This window comes from Xiphophorus couchianus, chromosome 11, assembly GCF_001444195.1.
Source record: "Xiphophorus couchianus chromosome 11, X_couchianus-1.0, whole genome shotgun sequence".
Taxonomy (NCBI): Eukaryota; Metazoa; Chordata; class Actinopteri; order Cyprinodontiformes; family Poeciliidae; genus Xiphophorus; species Xiphophorus couchianus.
Window position 1 is genome coordinate 27,659,243 of NC_040238.1, and position 18,768 is coordinate 27,678,010.

General features: G+C 41.1%; 2 protein-coding genes across 2 annotated transcripts; both read right to left on the reverse strand.

The window, feature by feature from the left end:
- Nucleotides 1-410: 410 nt before the first annotated feature.
- On the reverse strand, nucleotides 411-10,098 carry ppp1r14aa (protein phosphatase 1, regulatory (inhibitor) subunit 14Aa). The gene is made up of 4 exons (XM_028032153.1): nucleotides 9,797-10,098; nucleotides 7,901-7,981; nucleotides 7,648-7,680; nucleotides 411-3,753 (listed from the first exon to the last, which is right to left on the reverse strand). Exons 1-4 carry the CDS (start codon nucleotides 9,986-9,988, stop codon nucleotides 3,577-3,579), a joined length of 483 nt encoding a protein of 160 aa, XP_027887954.1. The 5' UTR covers nucleotides 9,989-10,098; the 3' UTR covers nucleotides 411-3,576.
- Nucleotides 10,099-11,007: 909 nt separating this feature from the next.
- dlb (deltaB) lies at nucleotides 11,008-18,768 on the reverse strand. The gene is made up of 7 exons (XM_028031016.1): nucleotides 15,999-18,768; nucleotides 15,668-15,907; nucleotides 14,949-15,006; nucleotides 14,602-14,859; nucleotides 13,106-13,467; nucleotides 12,576-12,792; nucleotides 11,008-12,437 (listed from the first exon to the last, which is right to left on the reverse strand). The coding sequence occupies exons 1-7, from the start codon at nucleotides 16,047-16,049 to the stop codon at nucleotides 11,716-11,718; spliced, it is 1,908 nt and encodes a 635-aa protein (XP_027886817.1). The 5' UTR covers nucleotides 16,050-18,768; the 3' UTR covers nucleotides 11,008-11,715.

Genomic DNA, 18,768 nt, shown 5'->3' on the forward strand with positions numbered 1-18,768 from the left:
CTTTTTCAGGCAGGAAGTGTGATACTCTGGATGGACTGTTTCTCCAGCTCGTTTCCTAACTTCATAATGTTTTATTTAAAGAAATTACACAGAAGGAAACCAGTGATTTGGTTTAAATTAAATCAAATACAGAAATGATTTTATCAAGCAAATGCATTTTGTGGTGAGTGAAAGCTACAGGGATTATTGTGGAGTTGTCTCTAATCTTATTTGTTGCATGGCAGCGAACGCTGTTATGTCAACACTTGGAGAGATATTGTGAAATAAAAATATATAAATGCACTATCTACTGTAGTGATACAAATAAAACTCATTTTACTTAAACTGAAATACCACTTCCAGAAACATGCGCTCCCTTCTTTGACTGCTCTTCAGAGGCCTTGCAAACATGAAGCAAAACAAATAGCAAATAGTGGCATAAATTATTTTATTAAGTTGACTTTTTAACAGTTCTCTGCAGAGATGCATCATTGAAAAGCTACAACGTTTCAGTGATCACAAAGGCTTCATTCCCAGCATCACATCATGTAGATACAGTTCAGTGAAATGCCTCCTAATGGATTTCTTGTTTTTGTCATACTTAAACATTTCAGATCACCAAAAACAAGTTTTAATATCAAACCAAGACCGAATCTGCAGAAAGCTTCCCAAATTTTTATGTCAATAAGTAAGGCATCTCTAAGGCTACAGTTAGAGCAATAATCCATAGAACATCCAAAATTACTCCCAGAGCGTATCAACAACTCTTCCAAGAGAACATGAAAGAACCACATTGAAAGTGGTGCAGCACTCACCTGCTGTTAGACCTACAGTTCATGATCCAACAATAACAACTTAACCAGCCAAAAATGGCCAGAATGGGAGAGTTAAAAACCACTGCTGTACAAACATGGTTAGGATTAAGGGTGATTACTTCTAATACCAGATTTCTTTGGATAGATTTTGTTTTGTCCCATAAAAATGTAAACTGCATTTTGTGGCTACATTTTGTAATCTGGTTATCTTTGTCTGATATTAAGATTTTTCTTGATGTTCGGAAATATCAAAGAAGTCAAAGTGAAAAAAACAACAACAAAGAAAAAAAAACCCAGAAGAATCTGTAGGGGAGGAAATACTTTGCCAAAGCTCTGAATATGGAATGTTTTTCACATCAGTTAGATAGCTGCAAAATAGTTTAAATCACAACTTTCCATCTAATCAAAATAAATAAAGGATGGCGGTGGGGAGTTGTTTACCCCATTACTCTGAAATCTGTTCCTATTAGGAGTTCAAGGTCACTTTTTAACTACTCTTAAGTAAAATAGCTCATTTTTCATATTCAAATCCACATTGATCAAATTCAAACTTTTAAAGGCTGTTTCAAATCATAATTATGCACAAATCAGATATCTAGAATGTGCTTAATGTGATATTTAAACACCAATTAAGTATAACATTGTAATACTGATTATCTCATCATTATGGGTGAATTATGTTAGGCAGCACGGTGAACATTTTGTCCTTAGGATTTAGGTGAGTTTGACCTGTAAAGGTTGGATAACTGGGTCAGAAAATCTCCAGAACGACAGTTTTCGTTGGGTATTTCTGGTCCAAGGAAGGAACAGTGCAGAACCAGAGACAGTAGCTGAGAAACACTGAAGCATATGATGAGTAAAAGTTGACCCGCGTGGAAATGTAAGAGTAAACTGGTGAGTAAAAGGCGACTTCTGAGAGGAAGAGGCATTAAAGTCTGTAGAATTACAGCAGGACCAAACCAGTCAGGAATGATCCCAGACTTCCTACCATTTTCACTCATTCAACAATATTTTTCCACAAGTGACTTACTGTGTAATGATTCAGTAACAAACAGCACATAGAACAATAAGGCAGGGATGCAACTTAAGTTTATTTTCTATAATAATTCTTATAAATTATTCTGATGACTAATTGATTAATCAGGTTTTAAAAATTGGAACATTCTGCAGATTTTCCATTTAACCACTTAAGCATTTTTCACACACTATTAGAAATACATTACCAGATTCATATGAGCAAACAATTGAGTTCCGTTTCTGAATAAGAAAATAAACATTTTCTTGCTTAAAATGCAACAGCGCAGCATTCCTTTAGTGAACGGTTGGTCATTTGTAGCAAGGGATGCATCTAAAAATTGTTCTAATGTGTATATGTGAAAAGCTCAGCCCTTCCTGCTCAGGTTAGCATTAATACAGTGTATTTTTATATTAACTAGTCCATAATTGGACTATAAAATGTGCTTAATAGAATTATTTTAATTTTTTTTTTTTTAGATTTGAACCAAGTGAAGCTAAGGATGCCACTTGAAGTGTTTTGGATACAGACAAAAGTGGGGTTTTTTTGCCTCTTAAATGCAAAATTTACATATTTTTTGTACAATTGTGGCTTAATATCTGTTCTGAGTATTTTGTTCTTTCAGCAAATGGCCTTTTTTTTGAGTCTGTGTAGTCCAGTTAGCAATTAATAGACAACTAAATTGATGATTATTTCAACAATCGATTTATCACCATTACTCTGATGAATTGTTTCAGCTCTACAATCAGGCCACTGAGAATGAAACAATCAGATCATTAAAAATAAGAAGACAACTAGATTATATCACTGCCATGTTCTTAAAAACTGGATCTGCACATTTTTAAACCTCCAGCCGATTTCTAAATGCGTACATGGTAAAGTTCTTCAAATGGATCAATGGATCAAAATGAACTCATTAGCAGCAGAATTAAAAAATACAGTCTGACTGGAATTAGCTCAAAATGGTCAAGTTCAGACCCGACTTCTTTGTGCCACTGAGTGACATCATCAGTAGCTGCGTTTCCATTAACCAATTAATTGTGCAAATTGGAATTGCAAAAATAGATTTGCCTAATAGAAAAGTGGCAGCTTCGGAAAAAATTGTTTTTTGGTGAAACGTTTCTGCGTTAGGATGAGGAGGATGACGGCCTGTTTTTTTTAATGGCGATGCGTATTCATGTGTGATTTTTAATTTCATTTCTTATTTAATGGAAATCCCTTGGTTGCCAAATTGTGTGGTTTTTTTAATGATCAGAATAACAAAGTTTTGAGCACATCTGTGATGAAAATGGAGCTAGTTTTACCATTTAAAACAAATCTTTTGAAGAAACCCTTTGCAAAAATAAAGGATGAAACAGAAACTATAAGCGTCTTTTTGATAACAGATAACACATCTGGCATAAATCCCCTGCAAATCACAGTTAAAATCATGGACTAAGTTGTGAACCAAAGTAGGAACCTGCTGGAGCATCTCTACCGGACTCAGGACACCAGATCGACTGGCTTAGCAGCAGGTAAAACATTAACTGGTAGTAGATTAGATTTTGTTTGCCTCCTAACTCTGGCAGAATGAAGGTTTCTCTTTGCATTCCTTCATGCTTTAACTGAGAGCCGTTTGTGAAAAGAGTCACTACCTTTAACTCTCAGCAGGAGAGCCTTACATTTGAAATGCATCAGTATATTTGTTGCTCTATCGATCCCTGAATTTTTTAGTCCAACACAGCCAACCTTGTGTGTCAGTTTGTCTACGCGCTGATCCGGTCCTTATCAGAGACTCTGGTTGTGGCCTCGCGTCTGATGGAAGTGGTGCTGCGGGTTGTTGAACTGGTAGGGCTCGTGGCGGTGGAGGCTGTGGCAGATGACGGGATGCTCGATGCCTTCGCTCTGCAGATCCTCCTGCTTGTGGACCCCCACCAGCTTTGCCACCAGCTCCTTGATGAAGGTCTGAGGAAGAACACAGAACCCAGAGCCGTTCTCACACACAGATCCGCTGAAATTTTGCAATCGGGCACGTCATTCAAGTTTTGCTTTGCAACGTATACATTGACGTTTACCAGTTACCGAATTTCACTCCTTAGACAGTGTCTTCAGTATTTACATTATTTAAACACCATTGATGTATTTTATTGAGATTTTATGTAAACAACAAACATAAAGTAGAAGTTAAGGGTATGTGGTCTTCATAAACAACTGAGAAGTGTGATGTGGATTTGTACTATGAAAATACTTCTGAATGTTGTTGTAACTCATATCATCCAAGTATCAGCTTAGAAAGCTGTGCGGAAAGATGTTTGAGTTGGGGATATGATCCTGGCCGTGTCATCGATGGAAGAGTTGGTTTGAACTTCCTCCTTCTCTTTCTGCTCTGCCGTCGTAGTTCAGGTATTATTTCAGCTTTCTGGATGCTAATCAGCTGCTCCCAGTTGTAAAAACAAAACCTTGCTGCCATGGTTACACATCATAACAGGTGTTCGGAAGCAAAAGTGTGAAAGAAAAAAAAATCACAACATCCAAAACCAGAGGGAAGAACTGTCCAAAAAAGCAATGCTTCAACCTAAAAAATATATGTGTATGACCAAAACTTTACCAAAAGAAAACATCAGAGCAAACATAACAGTCCAATGTGCTGCCATTCTAGAATATTTTATGTTATTCATCACCTTCTGCTCCACTAACCTTAAAAAAATCCAGTGCCCTTCTATGTTTCATAACTTGTATAAAATGTTCATCGGTGTGTAATATAATCTGCCTCAGACTTTTGTAGAAGGAAAAAAAATTAATGGACAGGGTTGAGTTTTAAAATATCATCCAAAACTAAACATCTCACATCTGTTCAATCCATCAGCTAAAAAAGAACAACTGGAACTGGACCAGCACAAACCAAAACAGAATTTCTTTGCCCCACACTGAAACTCCTATGTTGCAGAAACACATCATCTGCATGGTAAAACATGGTGTTGGCAGCATCATTCTGCGGGGAAGTTTTCTATAAGATTTGAGACATTTGCAGCAGAAAAGTGACCCTAACCATACCACCAGAGCTGTCATAGAATTATATTAATAACATTCATATTTCTCCCTAACGTTCTTGTCTTCACAACTACCATATGAAAATGTACGTTCCTTTAATAAAATGAGATCTGGTTTTCTCTTTTTCATTTTGGAGCAACTAGTTTAAAATTACAATCCATCTGGTATTACTCTTTATAATTGAATATATTTCCTATAAAGCCATACATTTCTTCTTTAATCTGAACAATACTGAAGGAACCCCACATGTTTGGCATCGTGATACATGTGGGTTCCTTGTAAATACACATGTTTGTGTATTTACAAGTATCTTGTAAATACAAGATATCTTTGTGTATCTTTCCTGTAATTTGGCAAATCCTGAATCAAATTGTGTCCATTTGAAACTTGCAGGATATGCATCACACATGACATGAGGAATGCTGCAGACTCAGATAACACTCATAATGTTTTGTTTTTTTTTTTAAATTATGTTTTTAAAAGAAACAACAGTGCTCATAGAGAGAATGTTGAAATCAGCATATCAGATGTCCATGAAATGCTTTCATGGACATCTGATATCCATACACAGCAGGACGCTGTTAACATTCAACATTATGTCATTCTGGAGCTATGAATGTGTTTTGTGTCCCTGTGTTTATACTGTTTAACAGTCATAAATCACACTGACAGAAAAAGCAGGAAGATGGCTTGGTAATGATGTCTGCTGCTTATCTTACTCTCTAGAACCTTAGGGTGACCCAATGTCAGACTTTCTGTCTTCTGAACCAATCAGATTTGATCAAGACTTCTAATACCATAACTCTGGGTCAATCCCCAAACAATTGTAACATTTAATTTAAATAGAAAGTCCTGGTATTCAGGCCCGTCCTAACCAGATGTCCAAACCCCGCCTGCCGGCTGTGTTTGCTCCAGCCTCTCCTCTGAGACTGTCCCCAAAAGTCTACAAACTCATCACCATTCCCCCAAGGGAGGGTCCGGTTCAGCTGCTCATTTCAGCTGCTTGGTTTGTGACCTTCTTGTTTCAGTCATTACCGACCGCTCATGATAGTGGAGGTGGGAACATCAAATTGCACTCCCACTCAATTCTCCAGCAGCGTTCTCAAACCTGGTACACTCGGTTCGATTAGGGACCAAAATTTGCAACATTTGTGACATTTTCTGTTGGTGTGGTTCGCTTTCACGCTGCATTGTGTCAAACAAATCAAAGCCTTAGAAAAACGTGTTCCCCCCTCTCGCCTCTGGTGGCGCTCCACCAAGAACCACTAAAGGAAACAACTGTTGTTCTATCTGTTGATCTATAGATAGCCTCTTAAACCTCCCCATATCGATGGGCAACAGCATTTTTTTCTCCACTTCCTGTCATGATTTGAGTGGTGAAGCAGAGGCAGCAGACCCAGGGTACGATGAATAAGATGGTTTAATAATGAAAGAAGTCCAGAAATCCAAAAAACATACAAAGTCCAGGCAGCACAAAGGAGCGAATGCAGAAGCTCGCAGGTACTGGACAAACACGACGAGGAACAAAGAACACAGGTGGGGTTAAATACACAGAGGGTAATCAAGGAGACAAGAAACACCTGGGAACAATCAAGGGGCGACAGGACAACACAGAGACTCAGAGAGACAGAAACTCAAAATAAACACAGATACAGAACAGATCCTGACACTTCCCTTGCTGTTGCCTTGTAAAACTCCAAAGATGGAGTCACTCGATTGTGACTCCATCTAATATTCTCAGGGATTATAAAACTCATGTGAGGATTAAGCTTTGCTACATCTATTTATGTATGCAGGTTAAAAGAAAACAAATCGGTTCCGTTTACTGACGTAAATCAACACTGATTCGTTCAAGAACACAGGAAGGTCCAGAGACCGAATACGACGGTTATCAGAATTTAATGAACAAAAAGGCAACTTGGGACGTTGTCAACATAGCTGCTTTTTTTCTGCATTTGTCTGTTAAATAAGACAATCAGTCAAACTATTCCTTTGATCTTCAATCTGTTAGGGTAAAATGGAAGATTACAGCCTGCTGAGAAACAACATGCGTTGTGTTGTGGCAACGGACACAGGAGACAAGCAGCCAAGTTATTAATAAAATCCGACACTCGGCTGCCTTGTACATTACTCAAACTTTGAGTTTCTTGTGGATCCTCCCTCAGCCGGTGTGCAGATTTATACATTTACATAAAATGTAGAAAAAGAAAATATAACAAGCTGTTTTATGACCGTATAAATACATGGTCCTGTATCCTGCATGTTCATTTTATTTGATGGTACATAAACACCACAAATATTTAGAATTCTTTCCTCGTTTACTGTAAGCGCAGTAAAAGTAAATTCAACTGAATGCACAGATGAATATCACTCTACTTCCAAACTGATTTTGAGACCAAACAGGGACTTCTTCTCAGAAGAATAATATAATTAAAAAATTTTCTGAACAAAAAAAAATAAATACATTTTATCATCACATGGGAAAGAAAGATTTATAGTCATTTTATTTGTTTTTAGGCATGCCTCAATAATAAACCTGCCCTCAGTACAAACAGCAGAAGCCGCGGTGTATCTGGAGGCATTTTCCAGTGACTGACGTTTAAACCAGGCCTGTACAAGAACAATGTTTGACTCAGGAAAGGTCAGTTGTTTCTGCGTTAAAACTGAGGCAAGATACAGAAAGAAATTGTTGAGGAGAAAGATCAGAAATTAAATGCTCCAATTCAAGTTAGTGAGTTCAAACCTATGCACTGTGCCAAACGTGCTGAAAAGTGTATAAAATTAGTAACGATTCTTATTGAATCTCACCTCAGTGTTGTTGCTGCAGCTTTGGAGGAGTTCCTGTTAAAAAACAAAACAAAACAAAACAAATAACATCAAAGATTTACAATAAAAATTACACATTTATCCTCAGATTTGTGGCACTATGATGTTACAGTAATGTGTTGTTAAATCTACTAATGTGACTATTGGAGGAACTGTTAAATAATGCAAACTGTTTCTGAATAAACAAAGCCACCAAACACAGCAAATCACTAAAATATGTGACACGTCACGTCACCTTTAACTTCACGATTCGCTCCTCATCAGTACGAAGGTCAATCAAGTCGTCAATGTTCACCTCCTCCGGCATGTCGGCCTCCTGACGTCGTCAAATGTTTGCAAACAGGACAAGGAGGAAAAGATGTACGTCAAAGTGAAAGAAACATAGACGGAAAGAATGCAAACATAAAATTCTACTCGTTGCTCTTCCTGCCAACTGCAACACACATCAAAAAGCTTTTATGCTATTAAATATAACATAACCAACTTTTGAATCATTCAAACTGCAAATGAAACTTTTTAATCACTTCTATGTTTCTGGACCTTTCTCAGATAAGACCTATTTTGCCTAAATGTTGCTAATGTAGCAAAATAAGACCGTGCTGTTGTCATGTTTGTGCATGAAGGAAACAAAGGCCTTCACACATGGTGGAAGACAAATGTGATGTCCAGGTTAACAAAGTGAGGTTGTGATTATTGTAATATGTTCTGACATCATTCAGGCATTTAATTCATTAAACAAAACCTGGTAGTTAAATTACTTAAAGAAAATTAATTCATGATTAACTATTTTCTATTCTTTGACAATATTTTCATGTTCATGTGAATGAGGACTTTCATCTGGGTTTCCCCTCCCATCTATTGCACTGTACAAATTTATTTTAACTTTTGTCCCCTTCTTGGTTCGGGGCGTACAGTCTCTGCCTCAATCAGGTGAGTTTAAGTATCTAAGTGACGTGTTCACGAGTGAAGACGGTAAGACGGAGCTGAAGATAGATTTGATGAAAAACTAAAAACATTTTGAGGCAACAAGTTTGCATATATTTTAAATAAAGACAACTGATTCGATTTTACAGTGTATCCTTTGCGATGACGCCGATGAAGCGCAAAATCCAAAACAGTTTGGCCAATCAATGCATTTGTTGTATAGATCTTTCTGTCAGAGCAGCAGGAACTTTTACCTTTGAACACATCTCTCTTGCTTGAGTCGGCTGTCATTTTCTGAGAATCGGCTAAAGTCCTTGTACTGCAAACATCTGTAGACCCAGGAGGCGGAATAGTGAAGTTTGCATAATCCTGTAACAAAGGCCTGTTCTGCTGAAACAAGCAGCCATTGTACAAGCAGAGAAGCCATCCATCCACACCACTGGACTGAGCTTCTCCGTTTGATTGGGATCTTGGCACAAGCAGGACTGCAGTTCTACGGTACACCCAGTCTGTTCTTTGTGGACAAGATTATTTTTTATTTCTGCAATCAGCGACAATCTCAAATCTCTTTTTGCAAACAGAAACTACTTTTGCACTTTTAGCACACCAGGAAATCAATGCTCACGCTGCAACGATTAAGGAATGCAGGTGCAAAACCTGTTTTGTTCTTTGCTTTATCACTAATCTAAATTCTGTTGCTTGAAAATCTAGTAAATCTGCTTTTGCAACACAAACCCATCGAGTTGCATCCAAAAACACCCTTTTCTCTGCATCTAGTGATGTGCTCCATCCCCCTGTCAGCATCTAGTACACACAGTTTACCTCCTGGGACACTCCTCTCCTCAGATTCCCTTCCTGTCCTCAGTAAACCCTCAGTTTGTTGTCCCATGATGTCCATGTAAGGACAGAAAGCCCCATGTCAGATACAGATCTATGAGAGGGACCCAGCCCTTATACACAGAGTCTGGCCATGTAAGGAGATGCAGCCCCCCTTATCCCCTCTGCCCTTTCAACACCTCAGAGACCACTAGAGCCTTGGGGACTCCCCAAGGCGCCTTAAACCCTTTTATAGCAACTTAATTCCTTAAAACTTATTTTAAGGGACTGCATATTGGATTTATTGCATTTCTGCACCAGTTCTAATCAAATAGCGAAGTGATAAAGAGGCAGCAGCATGCAGTGGAGCCAAAGCAGCCGCGGGACCCACCTGGCCCCTGTACAGCTGGTCCAGGCTCTCGTCGATCCACTTCTCCAAGTCCAGCCGCCTCTGCAGCTCCTTCCTGTTGTACTTCACTGTGACCCGGGCGTGCCTCTTCGGGATGTGTCCGCTGAGCTCCAGATCTGATGAAACCGGCTCGTCGTTTTCTTCGGGCGGTGTCCCGCTGCCGTCAGTTGCCATCGCTGCTGTGAGCTTGCTCTCACTCGCTCCTCGCCTTTCTGCTTGGCTGGAGAGCGGAGCGCTGGGAGGCGCTGGGAGGCGACAGCAGCGGCTCTGCGGGCTGTCCGGATGTTTATGTGGGGGTGGGATAATTGTTTAGGTATTTGATTTTGTCTCGGTTTGGGGCTCCTAACTCTGCCAGTTAGTAGCAGAGTTAGGGCTACTAACTCTACTAACTCTACTAGTAGTTAGTACGCACTGCCATTCCGTCCCTCCCTATCCATTTCCTAGCAGCAGGTAGATAACAAATGGTTTACATGTAGAATTCATGAGAAACGAAACTATTATTATGCCTTTTCTTTTTGTTTTAACAAAAACTACGAAGATAAATACTGATAAAAATGTCAAAAATATAAATAAGAACTAAAAACCTGAATGTGACTGTGACAGACTTTGAGCAAATATATTTCAGAAAAGTCGATGAGGTAAGAAATGCCCCGCTGAGAGTAATAATTTAAGCGTTCTGGAAACAAAACATGCGTCCTGTGGTAGATTTTGATCTGCAAACAGGAAATGACAAGCACCTGTTCTTTTTTTTTTTCAGATAAAAAAAATTAATAGTATTGTATTTTCAAAAGAGCTTCAGGTTCTAATGGCCTTTATTAAATCGTACATAGACATAGGGAGAGGGGGGAGAAGGCGATGATGCAGCGAATGGTCACCTGGGCAACCGGAACCGACTTCCGTCTCTGTAAATGGTGCTCGCGCTCCACCAGCTGAGCATATGGCCCCCAAATAACTACAACAAATACTTTTTTCCTCAAAATTGGTCACAAATTTAGTTTGGAAAATAAACCTTTTCAATGAAAAGACTATGGAGAAATGACTGATGGATGAATTATTAATTAGAATGGACACTAACGCCCTAAAATGCACTTTTCTAAATACTCTGTCTGTGCAAAATGTTACTTTTGTCCCCTACCAAGCAGACTATGCTTACTATAATCCCATGGTGCAATCCAAGGAGCTACAAATTGAACTGTTTTATATCAAATCTTTTATTCCACATCACACACAACATGAACTTAAATAACATGAGTGAAAATATGCAACAGAACACAAACTTTGGCATGAACTTAAAATGGCACATGAGCATAACGTGACCAATATTTGTATTCGGTAAGTCTTTTGAAGAAATGGCTCCAGTTAGCCTCACACATTTATCTTTGGGATATTTCACATATCCAGATGCAACAAACGTCAGTCTACACTCAGCATCATATAAATATATTTCTACATCTGCGACAATCAAAGTGAAGCCATAAACACAAGTTTTCAAATAAATAAATAATATAAAAAATAAGAGGGAAAAAATGATGGTGCTCACAATAAGGAAAAAATGATCAAAGGAAGATTGAAAAGCAAAAGAAAAGTGTTTTAAAAAAGGAAAACAAAGTGAATGTGTTGAAAATATATTGCTTCATCCTGCATTTGGTTTGTGTTGTAGGTCCTATCAGTGGCGGGTTACATTATTTGTCTCTTTGGGTCTTGAACACTAAAGAGCACAATCCTTTACAAGTCTCCAAAAGTCTTGTAAATCATCATTAGTTCATGTGTCAGAACGTAACTTTTTATATTGACATTTCTATCTGTTTATGTGTCTGCTCCTCTCTTCAAAAAGAGAGAAAAGCAACAAGTGCTAAAATGTTCTTTGCCCCTGTTTCAACGTGTGTGTTTTTGTCCTGGTTTCATCTCAGCCCGGGTGCAGAGCCCAGCATGGCGTCGTCCCTCCACATGAAGTCCTGACGCTCCGCTCTGGCCAGGCTGCTCTCCACCGGGTTGTGTCTGTACCCGGGTCTGCCATCGGGACACAGCGTGAGGCTGAGGCGAGCTGTACTGTTGCTGATCTTGAAGAGGCTGTTAGGGCTGAGGAAAGCATCTCTCTCGCTGCCTCCCAGGTTGTTGACCGCCTCCAAGTCATTGTAGACCGCAATGTCGCTCAGCTGCTTCCTTCCCTCCATCCTCCTTCTTCTCCGCCTCAGGAAAAAGATGCCTGCGACCAGAACCAGCACCAGGACTGCCAGGAGGCAGGAGATGGTGACGGTGGTGGTGGAGGAGGGCTGGGAGGCTTGGCGCAAAGCGGGCTTGAAACTGGGTTGAAGTGTGAACTCGCAACTTGGACCCATGAAGCCCTTCGGACACTGGCATACAGGCCCAGTGAAGTGGGTGAAGCAAGTGCCTCCGTTTTGGCACGGACGAGCCCCGCAGGCATCAGAGCGGATGCTGCAGTTCTTGCCAGTGTACCCTAAGGTACAGGAGCAAGTGTAGTCATTCACACCATCCTGGCAGGTTCCAGCATTTTGGCAGGGATTTGAGGTGCAGTCGTCGATGTTGACCTGGCAGTTGGCACCGGTGAAACCTGGCTGACAGCGGCACAAGATACTCTGGCCGAGGTCCAAACAGTCACCACCTGAAGAAGAGTGAAACACTCAGCTCAGCATGCAGGAGTAAGGATGAACAAGATGATCATGCTTAATAAAAAGAAGCGTGCTCGTTCACTCGTCAGCCACAAGATGTCGCCAGAGAAGACTCTAACGGCGGAACTCACCGTTCAGACAAGGCCTGTTGCTGCAGCGGTCCAACTTCTTCTCACAGTTGGAGCCGGTGTAGCTGGGAGGGCAGCGGCATGTGTAGCCTCCTGTCATCGTCTCCACGCAGGTTCCGCCATTAAAGCAGGGACCGTCTGCGCAGGTCATGGCAATGATCTCACAGTTCTTTCCGTAGAACCCCTGTGGACAGGTGCAGGAGTAGTCGTTCTCCAGGTCCTGGAGACAGATTATAGATATTAATATTCTGCACTTGCTTTGAGTTCAGTCCGGTAGAAGATTAGCAGAGTTCGCCTGGACAATAAGCCTTTGTGACTCCACAGCCTAAGGTGGCGCCTCTGGAGAAGAATAACCGTTGTCGTTTTGAAGAGGTGCCCATTTTCTTTTATGAATTAACTAAAAGTAATCTATACCTCAAGCAACAATGTTGGGGACCACTATGTGATATCTTAATCCCCTTGATCCGCAAGCCAAATGAGACACCGCATCCCTGCAAAGCACACAGGTAGGGCCAATGGTTGTGGACACTTACATTGCAGCTGCCTCCATTTTTGCAGGGGTTGCTGTCACACTCGTTGGTTTCCAGCTCACAATTGGTGCCTCCAAAGCCGGGCCGACACGTACAGGTGTAGCTGCCCTGACCCGTGTTGGTGCAGGTGGCCCCGTTGGCGCATGGCTTGTGGTTGGTGCAGTAGTTGAGGTCCTGGTCGCAGAAAAGGCCCCCCCAGCCCTCCTGACAGTTACACTGCCACGGCTGGCTGCACGTCCCATGGAGACAGCCTGGGTAACGCACGCATTCATTACAGGAGGGGCCCTGCCAGCCCATGCGGCATGTACAGCCCCCTGGGGCCTCGCAGTAGCCATGCTTCTCGCTGCAATCCGCCGAGCAGATGGCTGGAGAAAGAAAGGGAGGGGAGGAGGTGTGATTACAATGGGCACGCCTTCTCAAACACACACACACACACACATATACAGATCCTCCCCCCGGCCCCACTCTGCCGAGTCTGAACCCACCTTTGTCTCAAACTTCACTGTTGGTTAAGTATTAATCCAAGCAGCTGGCAGGCACACAGCCGAAGAAAGATGCTTTCTTTTATGTCCTTTCCATCACACACACACACACATGCCCGCACCCCCCCCCCCCCCCCCCGCCCACACACACACACACAGCCAAACTGTCACTGTCTCACACACAAACACACTGCCTCTCAAATCACCTTGAAAAATGTGTCTAAAGGGGGCCACAACTCTTTCTCTTATTGTAAGAGAACAAACGGCAGATGGGACATAATCACCATCATCATCATCATCACCACCAACATCATCATCAGACTGTACGAGCACAAAAGACCCATTGGCTCTGAAAACTCTGGAGTTTATCTTTAAGCATTAAAACTAAAAATATAAAATTTTTCCCCTGCAATATTCAATCAATTTTGAGACAGACAGTTTGGTCTGTGTTTGAAAACAGGGCACAGCTTCTAGGTATTTTGCATAACTTTAGAACTTTAACTGCGTTTTGTGTCAGATTCAAAACGGTTAAATCATATGGAAGTTAAAAAACAAGTGAACATCTCAATGCTGGGATCAGAGCCAGCATGAGACATAAGCAAATAAAGCTGCTGCTCAGGATCCCCAGGCCAGTAGGGGCCCACAGGAGCACTTCACTTAATCACACAGCACCATTAACGGTGGCCAACTACACTCATGTGAAGCACATAGTTTTACAGTAGCAACTAGGTGAGCTAAGAACTTTTAAATGTGCTTCAAAAGTTGCTTACCATCAAAAGTAAAAGTTTTACTTCCTCAGGAATTCAAATCAATTCATCTAGAAAGTGAATTATTAATTCACTGTAATTATTATTTTAATTATCAATTTGAATAATTAATATTTATAATATTATATTAATTGGAAAGGACAATCACTGATTACTGTATAATAATATGAACTGAAATGTGGGCCCCTTATGGCTCCGATTAATTTTTGGCCGCCTCTGCCTGGGAACTTCATCAGTAATCTCCACTCACGCTCAGAGCAGTAGTTTCCTTTCCAGCCCTCCAGGCAGATGCGGTTGCCCTCCTCGTCGCAGGTGTAGTGGCCCAGCGTGTCGTCCCTCGGCCTGCAGTAGTCCGCGCAGCCGTCCCCGAAGTAGTACTCGTCGCAGTAGACGTGGTAGGAGTAGCGCAGCTCGCTCTGCTCGCCGAAGTGCACGTCCTGGGACCAGTCCTCGCCGATAGCCAGCCTCCTCCTGGTCGCCAGGCGGCTCACCAGGTTATTTTGGTTGTCTGAGAACAAGAGATGCGATTCGTTTTTTTCTGGTGATAAATAAAGTCATGGAGTAAAAAAAAAAGGGGGAGGAAGAAAAAAAGTCTACCTGTGTACTCTGTTGGAGATTCTGCGTTCCAGGCTTCGATGATCAATGAAAAAGTCCCCTGAAAAGCAAATAAAGTGTTTAATAATTCATATTTTAAAGATGATGGTGTTGGAGCTTGCACGCTATTATTGAACTATGAGCCATGATATCATTTCGCCCCTTTTCTTTAGATTTGATCGCAGAACTTTTGACTACGAAACCAAGCTGACAATCGATTAATTAAAGTAATCCGGCTATCTGCTCGGACAACTGAAATAAAAATAAGCTGAGGCGTCCATGAAATATGACAATCAACAAAGTGTTGCGCTATTTTGGCTTGGTCAAGTACCTTTAACTGTGGCCAACTACAATCACGTGGTGCAAGTAGGGCGTGGGTTGTAAAACACATTCTTCAGAAATCGGTATAAAGCTAAATTAAATTATATCTCATGTTTGAGTATTTGTGATTGCTTAATGATTCATGAACAATTTCACACAGGGAGAAAATAACGGATATGAAACTGTCAATAGCCAATAAACAATAAACAATATAGGTTGCAATAAATCTTTATTTATTGGAATGAACAAAATTGGAATGAACAATAATTTCATTTGGAGTGAAAGAAAATTGGAATGAATGAAATGGCGAGTAATATTTTATTATTATTATTATTATTATTATTATTATTATTATTATTATTATTATTATTATTATGTTTTTTTGTGATTTTTGTACTTACCGGCCATTTAAAGTGGAAGGGGACTCGGATTGGAGCGCTGCTGGAGATCGACGTGTGATCCGCCCGGATTACGTTCGTGTGGCCGGTGCCAAAGGTGCAGGGCGGCTCGGCTGAGATCACATCCTCCGGGTGTTTTAGGCAAATCCTGAAGAAGATGTGACAGTCTCTGTGTCTTCTGCAGATGCGCTGCGCCGTGTGGAAGGAGTGGATCTTCAACTCGAAGACACCGGAGGACCAAACCTGCGACAGGGCGACGGTGATCATCGTGAGGTATACGGTAAAATACATTGTAAGGAGGTTATTTAAGTTAAGGTAATATGAGTCAACTCACCACGTGCACCAAGGTCAAAGCCAAGAGATATATCAGGTGTGAATGCGCCATTGTATTCGGTGAAGTCCGGTTCCTTGGGTTCTAAATAGATGTTCGCAATAATATCCCAAAAATAACAGTAGACTTCGAAAGCGTTCAGTTTATAAAACGTCAGATCTCTTAAAGTTTCATCCCCGTGGAGTGGGATATCCTTCCAGTGCTTCCAGTTCCCCTCTGGTGATCTCCCCTTGGGTCCCGTGAGGAAGCTGGCGCTCTCTTGGTTCGGTTCTGGTGCGTAAAGACGCAAAGGGCTTTTATAGCCGCGCGTCCCGCGCGTCGCGGCAAGGAGGTGGAGCGCGCGCAGACCTCAGGGGATCATCCTGACACACTGGGGGCTGCTCGGGGAATTAGGCAACCCACATTACATCTGGAGTGGAAATCTGAGGAATATTCATAAGAAGCTGGCGCGGAGCAGATACGCTCCCTCTACTGTTTTCTCATCACGTTAATTAGCCACGCAAAATCAAAGTGATGGAGGTGATCTGTCACCGTTCTGACGTTTCAACAGCAAATCAGTCGCGAGTCAGTAGAAAATAATTTTTTTTTTTAAAAAGTGACTTTAAAATGGAAAAATGTTCGAATGAAGCAGTCAAGCTTAATTTTCTCTTTCAACCAATCGAATGTTGACAATCCTGCTCAGACTTACAGGACGATCTCAGCTTTCAGTTCCCTGGTTTTATCAAACAACCACAACTTTCACTAAACTGACAGATCAAGAAGTTTTCTGAACTTAAGATATGAAAGCTATGGATTATGAGAGAAGGAAACCATGGATACAGTCGGCCCCAATCAACAGAAAGAGGGGGCCTTCCTTTTCTTTATTCTCTTCTCTCTTTGCCCCCTTCTGTAATTGCTCCGACGCGTGTGCGGTGACAAAGGCTGGGCAGGTCCAGGATCAGACTTTATTAAAGCTTCTAGCAGTTATTCGGGCCTCCTCGGCTTGGTGAAGGGGCGCGACAGGGAGGGTGCGGGCCTTTGTTTGGAGCGCGAGCGAACAGCTGTATGGTAATAAACGGCACATGCTCGCGCTCGAGAGGCTCCATCCTCTTGGCTATTGACTTACACGCGCGCGCGCGCACGTACCGGAGCCTACAGACCACCAGCAGCAGCAGCAGCAGGCTGCGCTCTCATTGGCTAAGGAGGAGTTGCGGTGGGCTGCACCTGTCGCAGGGATGCGGTAGAGTAAACACACCTGAACTGTTCTGCAAACACTGACCTGACGCGCCACCTGCGCCGCCAAGATGGCAGCTGATAAGAATCAAAAAGTTAATGTTTCACAAGAGCAGTTTGAAATGTTAGCTGTGGTAAATAAATAAATAAAAGACACAAAGAAATCTGATCCCAATTATAAATAATTTTTTTAACATGTTTATTAGAGTGCAATCAGATTTCTGACATAAGTTGTGTTTTCTACCTTCTTTACAGTGTATGTATGTTTTGCTTTGTGTGGCGCCTGGGTGAGCGTGGGTGGGGGGTGGGGACCCATTAATATTACAATGAGTCAAAGGAGACGCGTGCCTGAAGTGGCCCCACCTCTCCTCCCACCCCCCACTCACAGCCTGGCACGCTTCTCTGCAGAACAATAAAACCTCCATCACGCACACTTGTGAAGAAAGTTACAATAATTGCTGGGGATGTGAGAGAAGTGACACCTCAAACACGCCAAACTTTCGGGCTCCGTATGGAGCAAAATTCTGGGATGGATGCGGGACTAAAGGTCATTCAGGAATGCCAGGAAGTCCTCTGCACCCAGGTTGGCTGTGTGATATCTAAGCAGTAAGACGCAAAACAGTCCTTAAATGGCGACCCACTGTTAGAATGTGAAGAGTTTCACTGAATTGTCTCACTATCGACATTAAACTGCAATCACTTATTTTGTTGGAGTAATAACGCTGGAATAATGCTGTTATCTTTGACGTATACATGTTCTTTAAACCCCATTCTAATACACCTTAAACATTTTTCTTCCTCCATTTGTTTATTTCTTCAATGTCAGCATCACGAAAATGTCACATTTCCTTAGTTTCAGTTTTTCAAAACCTCGTTATGTCTTTGACTGTATGGAGAGCAAAGAGTGCCAAATCACAATAAATAACTTATGAAGTCATTATTTAATTGTGTCATTAATTTATTAAAACTGGAAACAAATGCAGAAATAATTAATTAAATAGAATGAATTTATTTAGTAGAATTAATTTTATGCACCTCGACTAAATGTATAGATTTAATTTTAAAAATTAAATAACATTTCATGATTTAAATGGTTTTATGTTCATGTGCTGAAGTGCATCGTGGATTAATTTAATCAACTTCACCCATCAGACTCAGAGGGCAGGATTAGGGCAGCTTCTACGGAGACCCTGACTCTGTTGCAAGCCAAGACAACTTCTTTCAAGTTTGCTGCGACTTTCAGGTCAATACCTGCATTGAAAACATTTACTGTAATTTGGCACGCTTCTCTCTCCGTATAAACCATTCCATGACCAACTGTTTAAGAGATGGTGCACTGATTTTGGGTCAATTCAAAGGAAACTCTACATCATGTCAAGATGTCATTAGAGGTCAAAACTAAGAACTAAAAATAAATGTAACTTTGGCATTATGTAAAATCTTCAGAAAATATTCCAGCTACAATTGAATTCAATTACATGTGATTTTTTTTTCTCTTTATGAAAATATAAAACCACATATAATAACTAACAAGATAAAAATGATACAAGTGGTTTTTGTG

What these genes read in the sequence shown, in the direction of transcription:
- ppp1r14aa (XM_028032153.1), bottom strand. Translation starts at nt 9,988, where the DNA reads ATGGCAACTGACGGCAGCGGGACACCGCCCGAAGAAAACGACGAGCCG. An exon ending in ACCAGCTGTACAGGGGCCAG is followed by an intron (nt 7,982 to 9,796) that starts GTGGGTCCCGCG and finishes TGACGACGTCAG; the next exon opens with GAGGCCGACATGCCGGAGGA. An exon ending in GCTGCAGCAACAACACTGAG is followed by an intron (nt 3,754 to 7,647) that starts GTGAGATTCAAT and finishes GTTCTTCCTCAG; the next exon opens with ACCTTCATCAAGGAGCTGGT.
- dlb (XM_028031016.1), bottom strand. Translation starts at nt 16,049, where the DNA reads ATGGCGCATTCACACCTGATATATCTCTTGGCTTTGACCTTGGTGCAC. An exon ending in CTTTGACCTTGGTGCACGTG is followed by an intron (nt 15,908 to 15,998) that starts GTGAGTTGACTC and finishes GCCCTGTCGCAG; the next exon opens with GTTTGGTCCTCCGGTGTCTT. An exon ending in AGGAAACTACTGCTCTGAGC is followed by an intron (nt 13,468 to 14,601) that starts GTGAGTGGAGAT and finishes TTCTTTCTCCAG; the next exon opens with CCATCTGCTCGGCGGATTGC.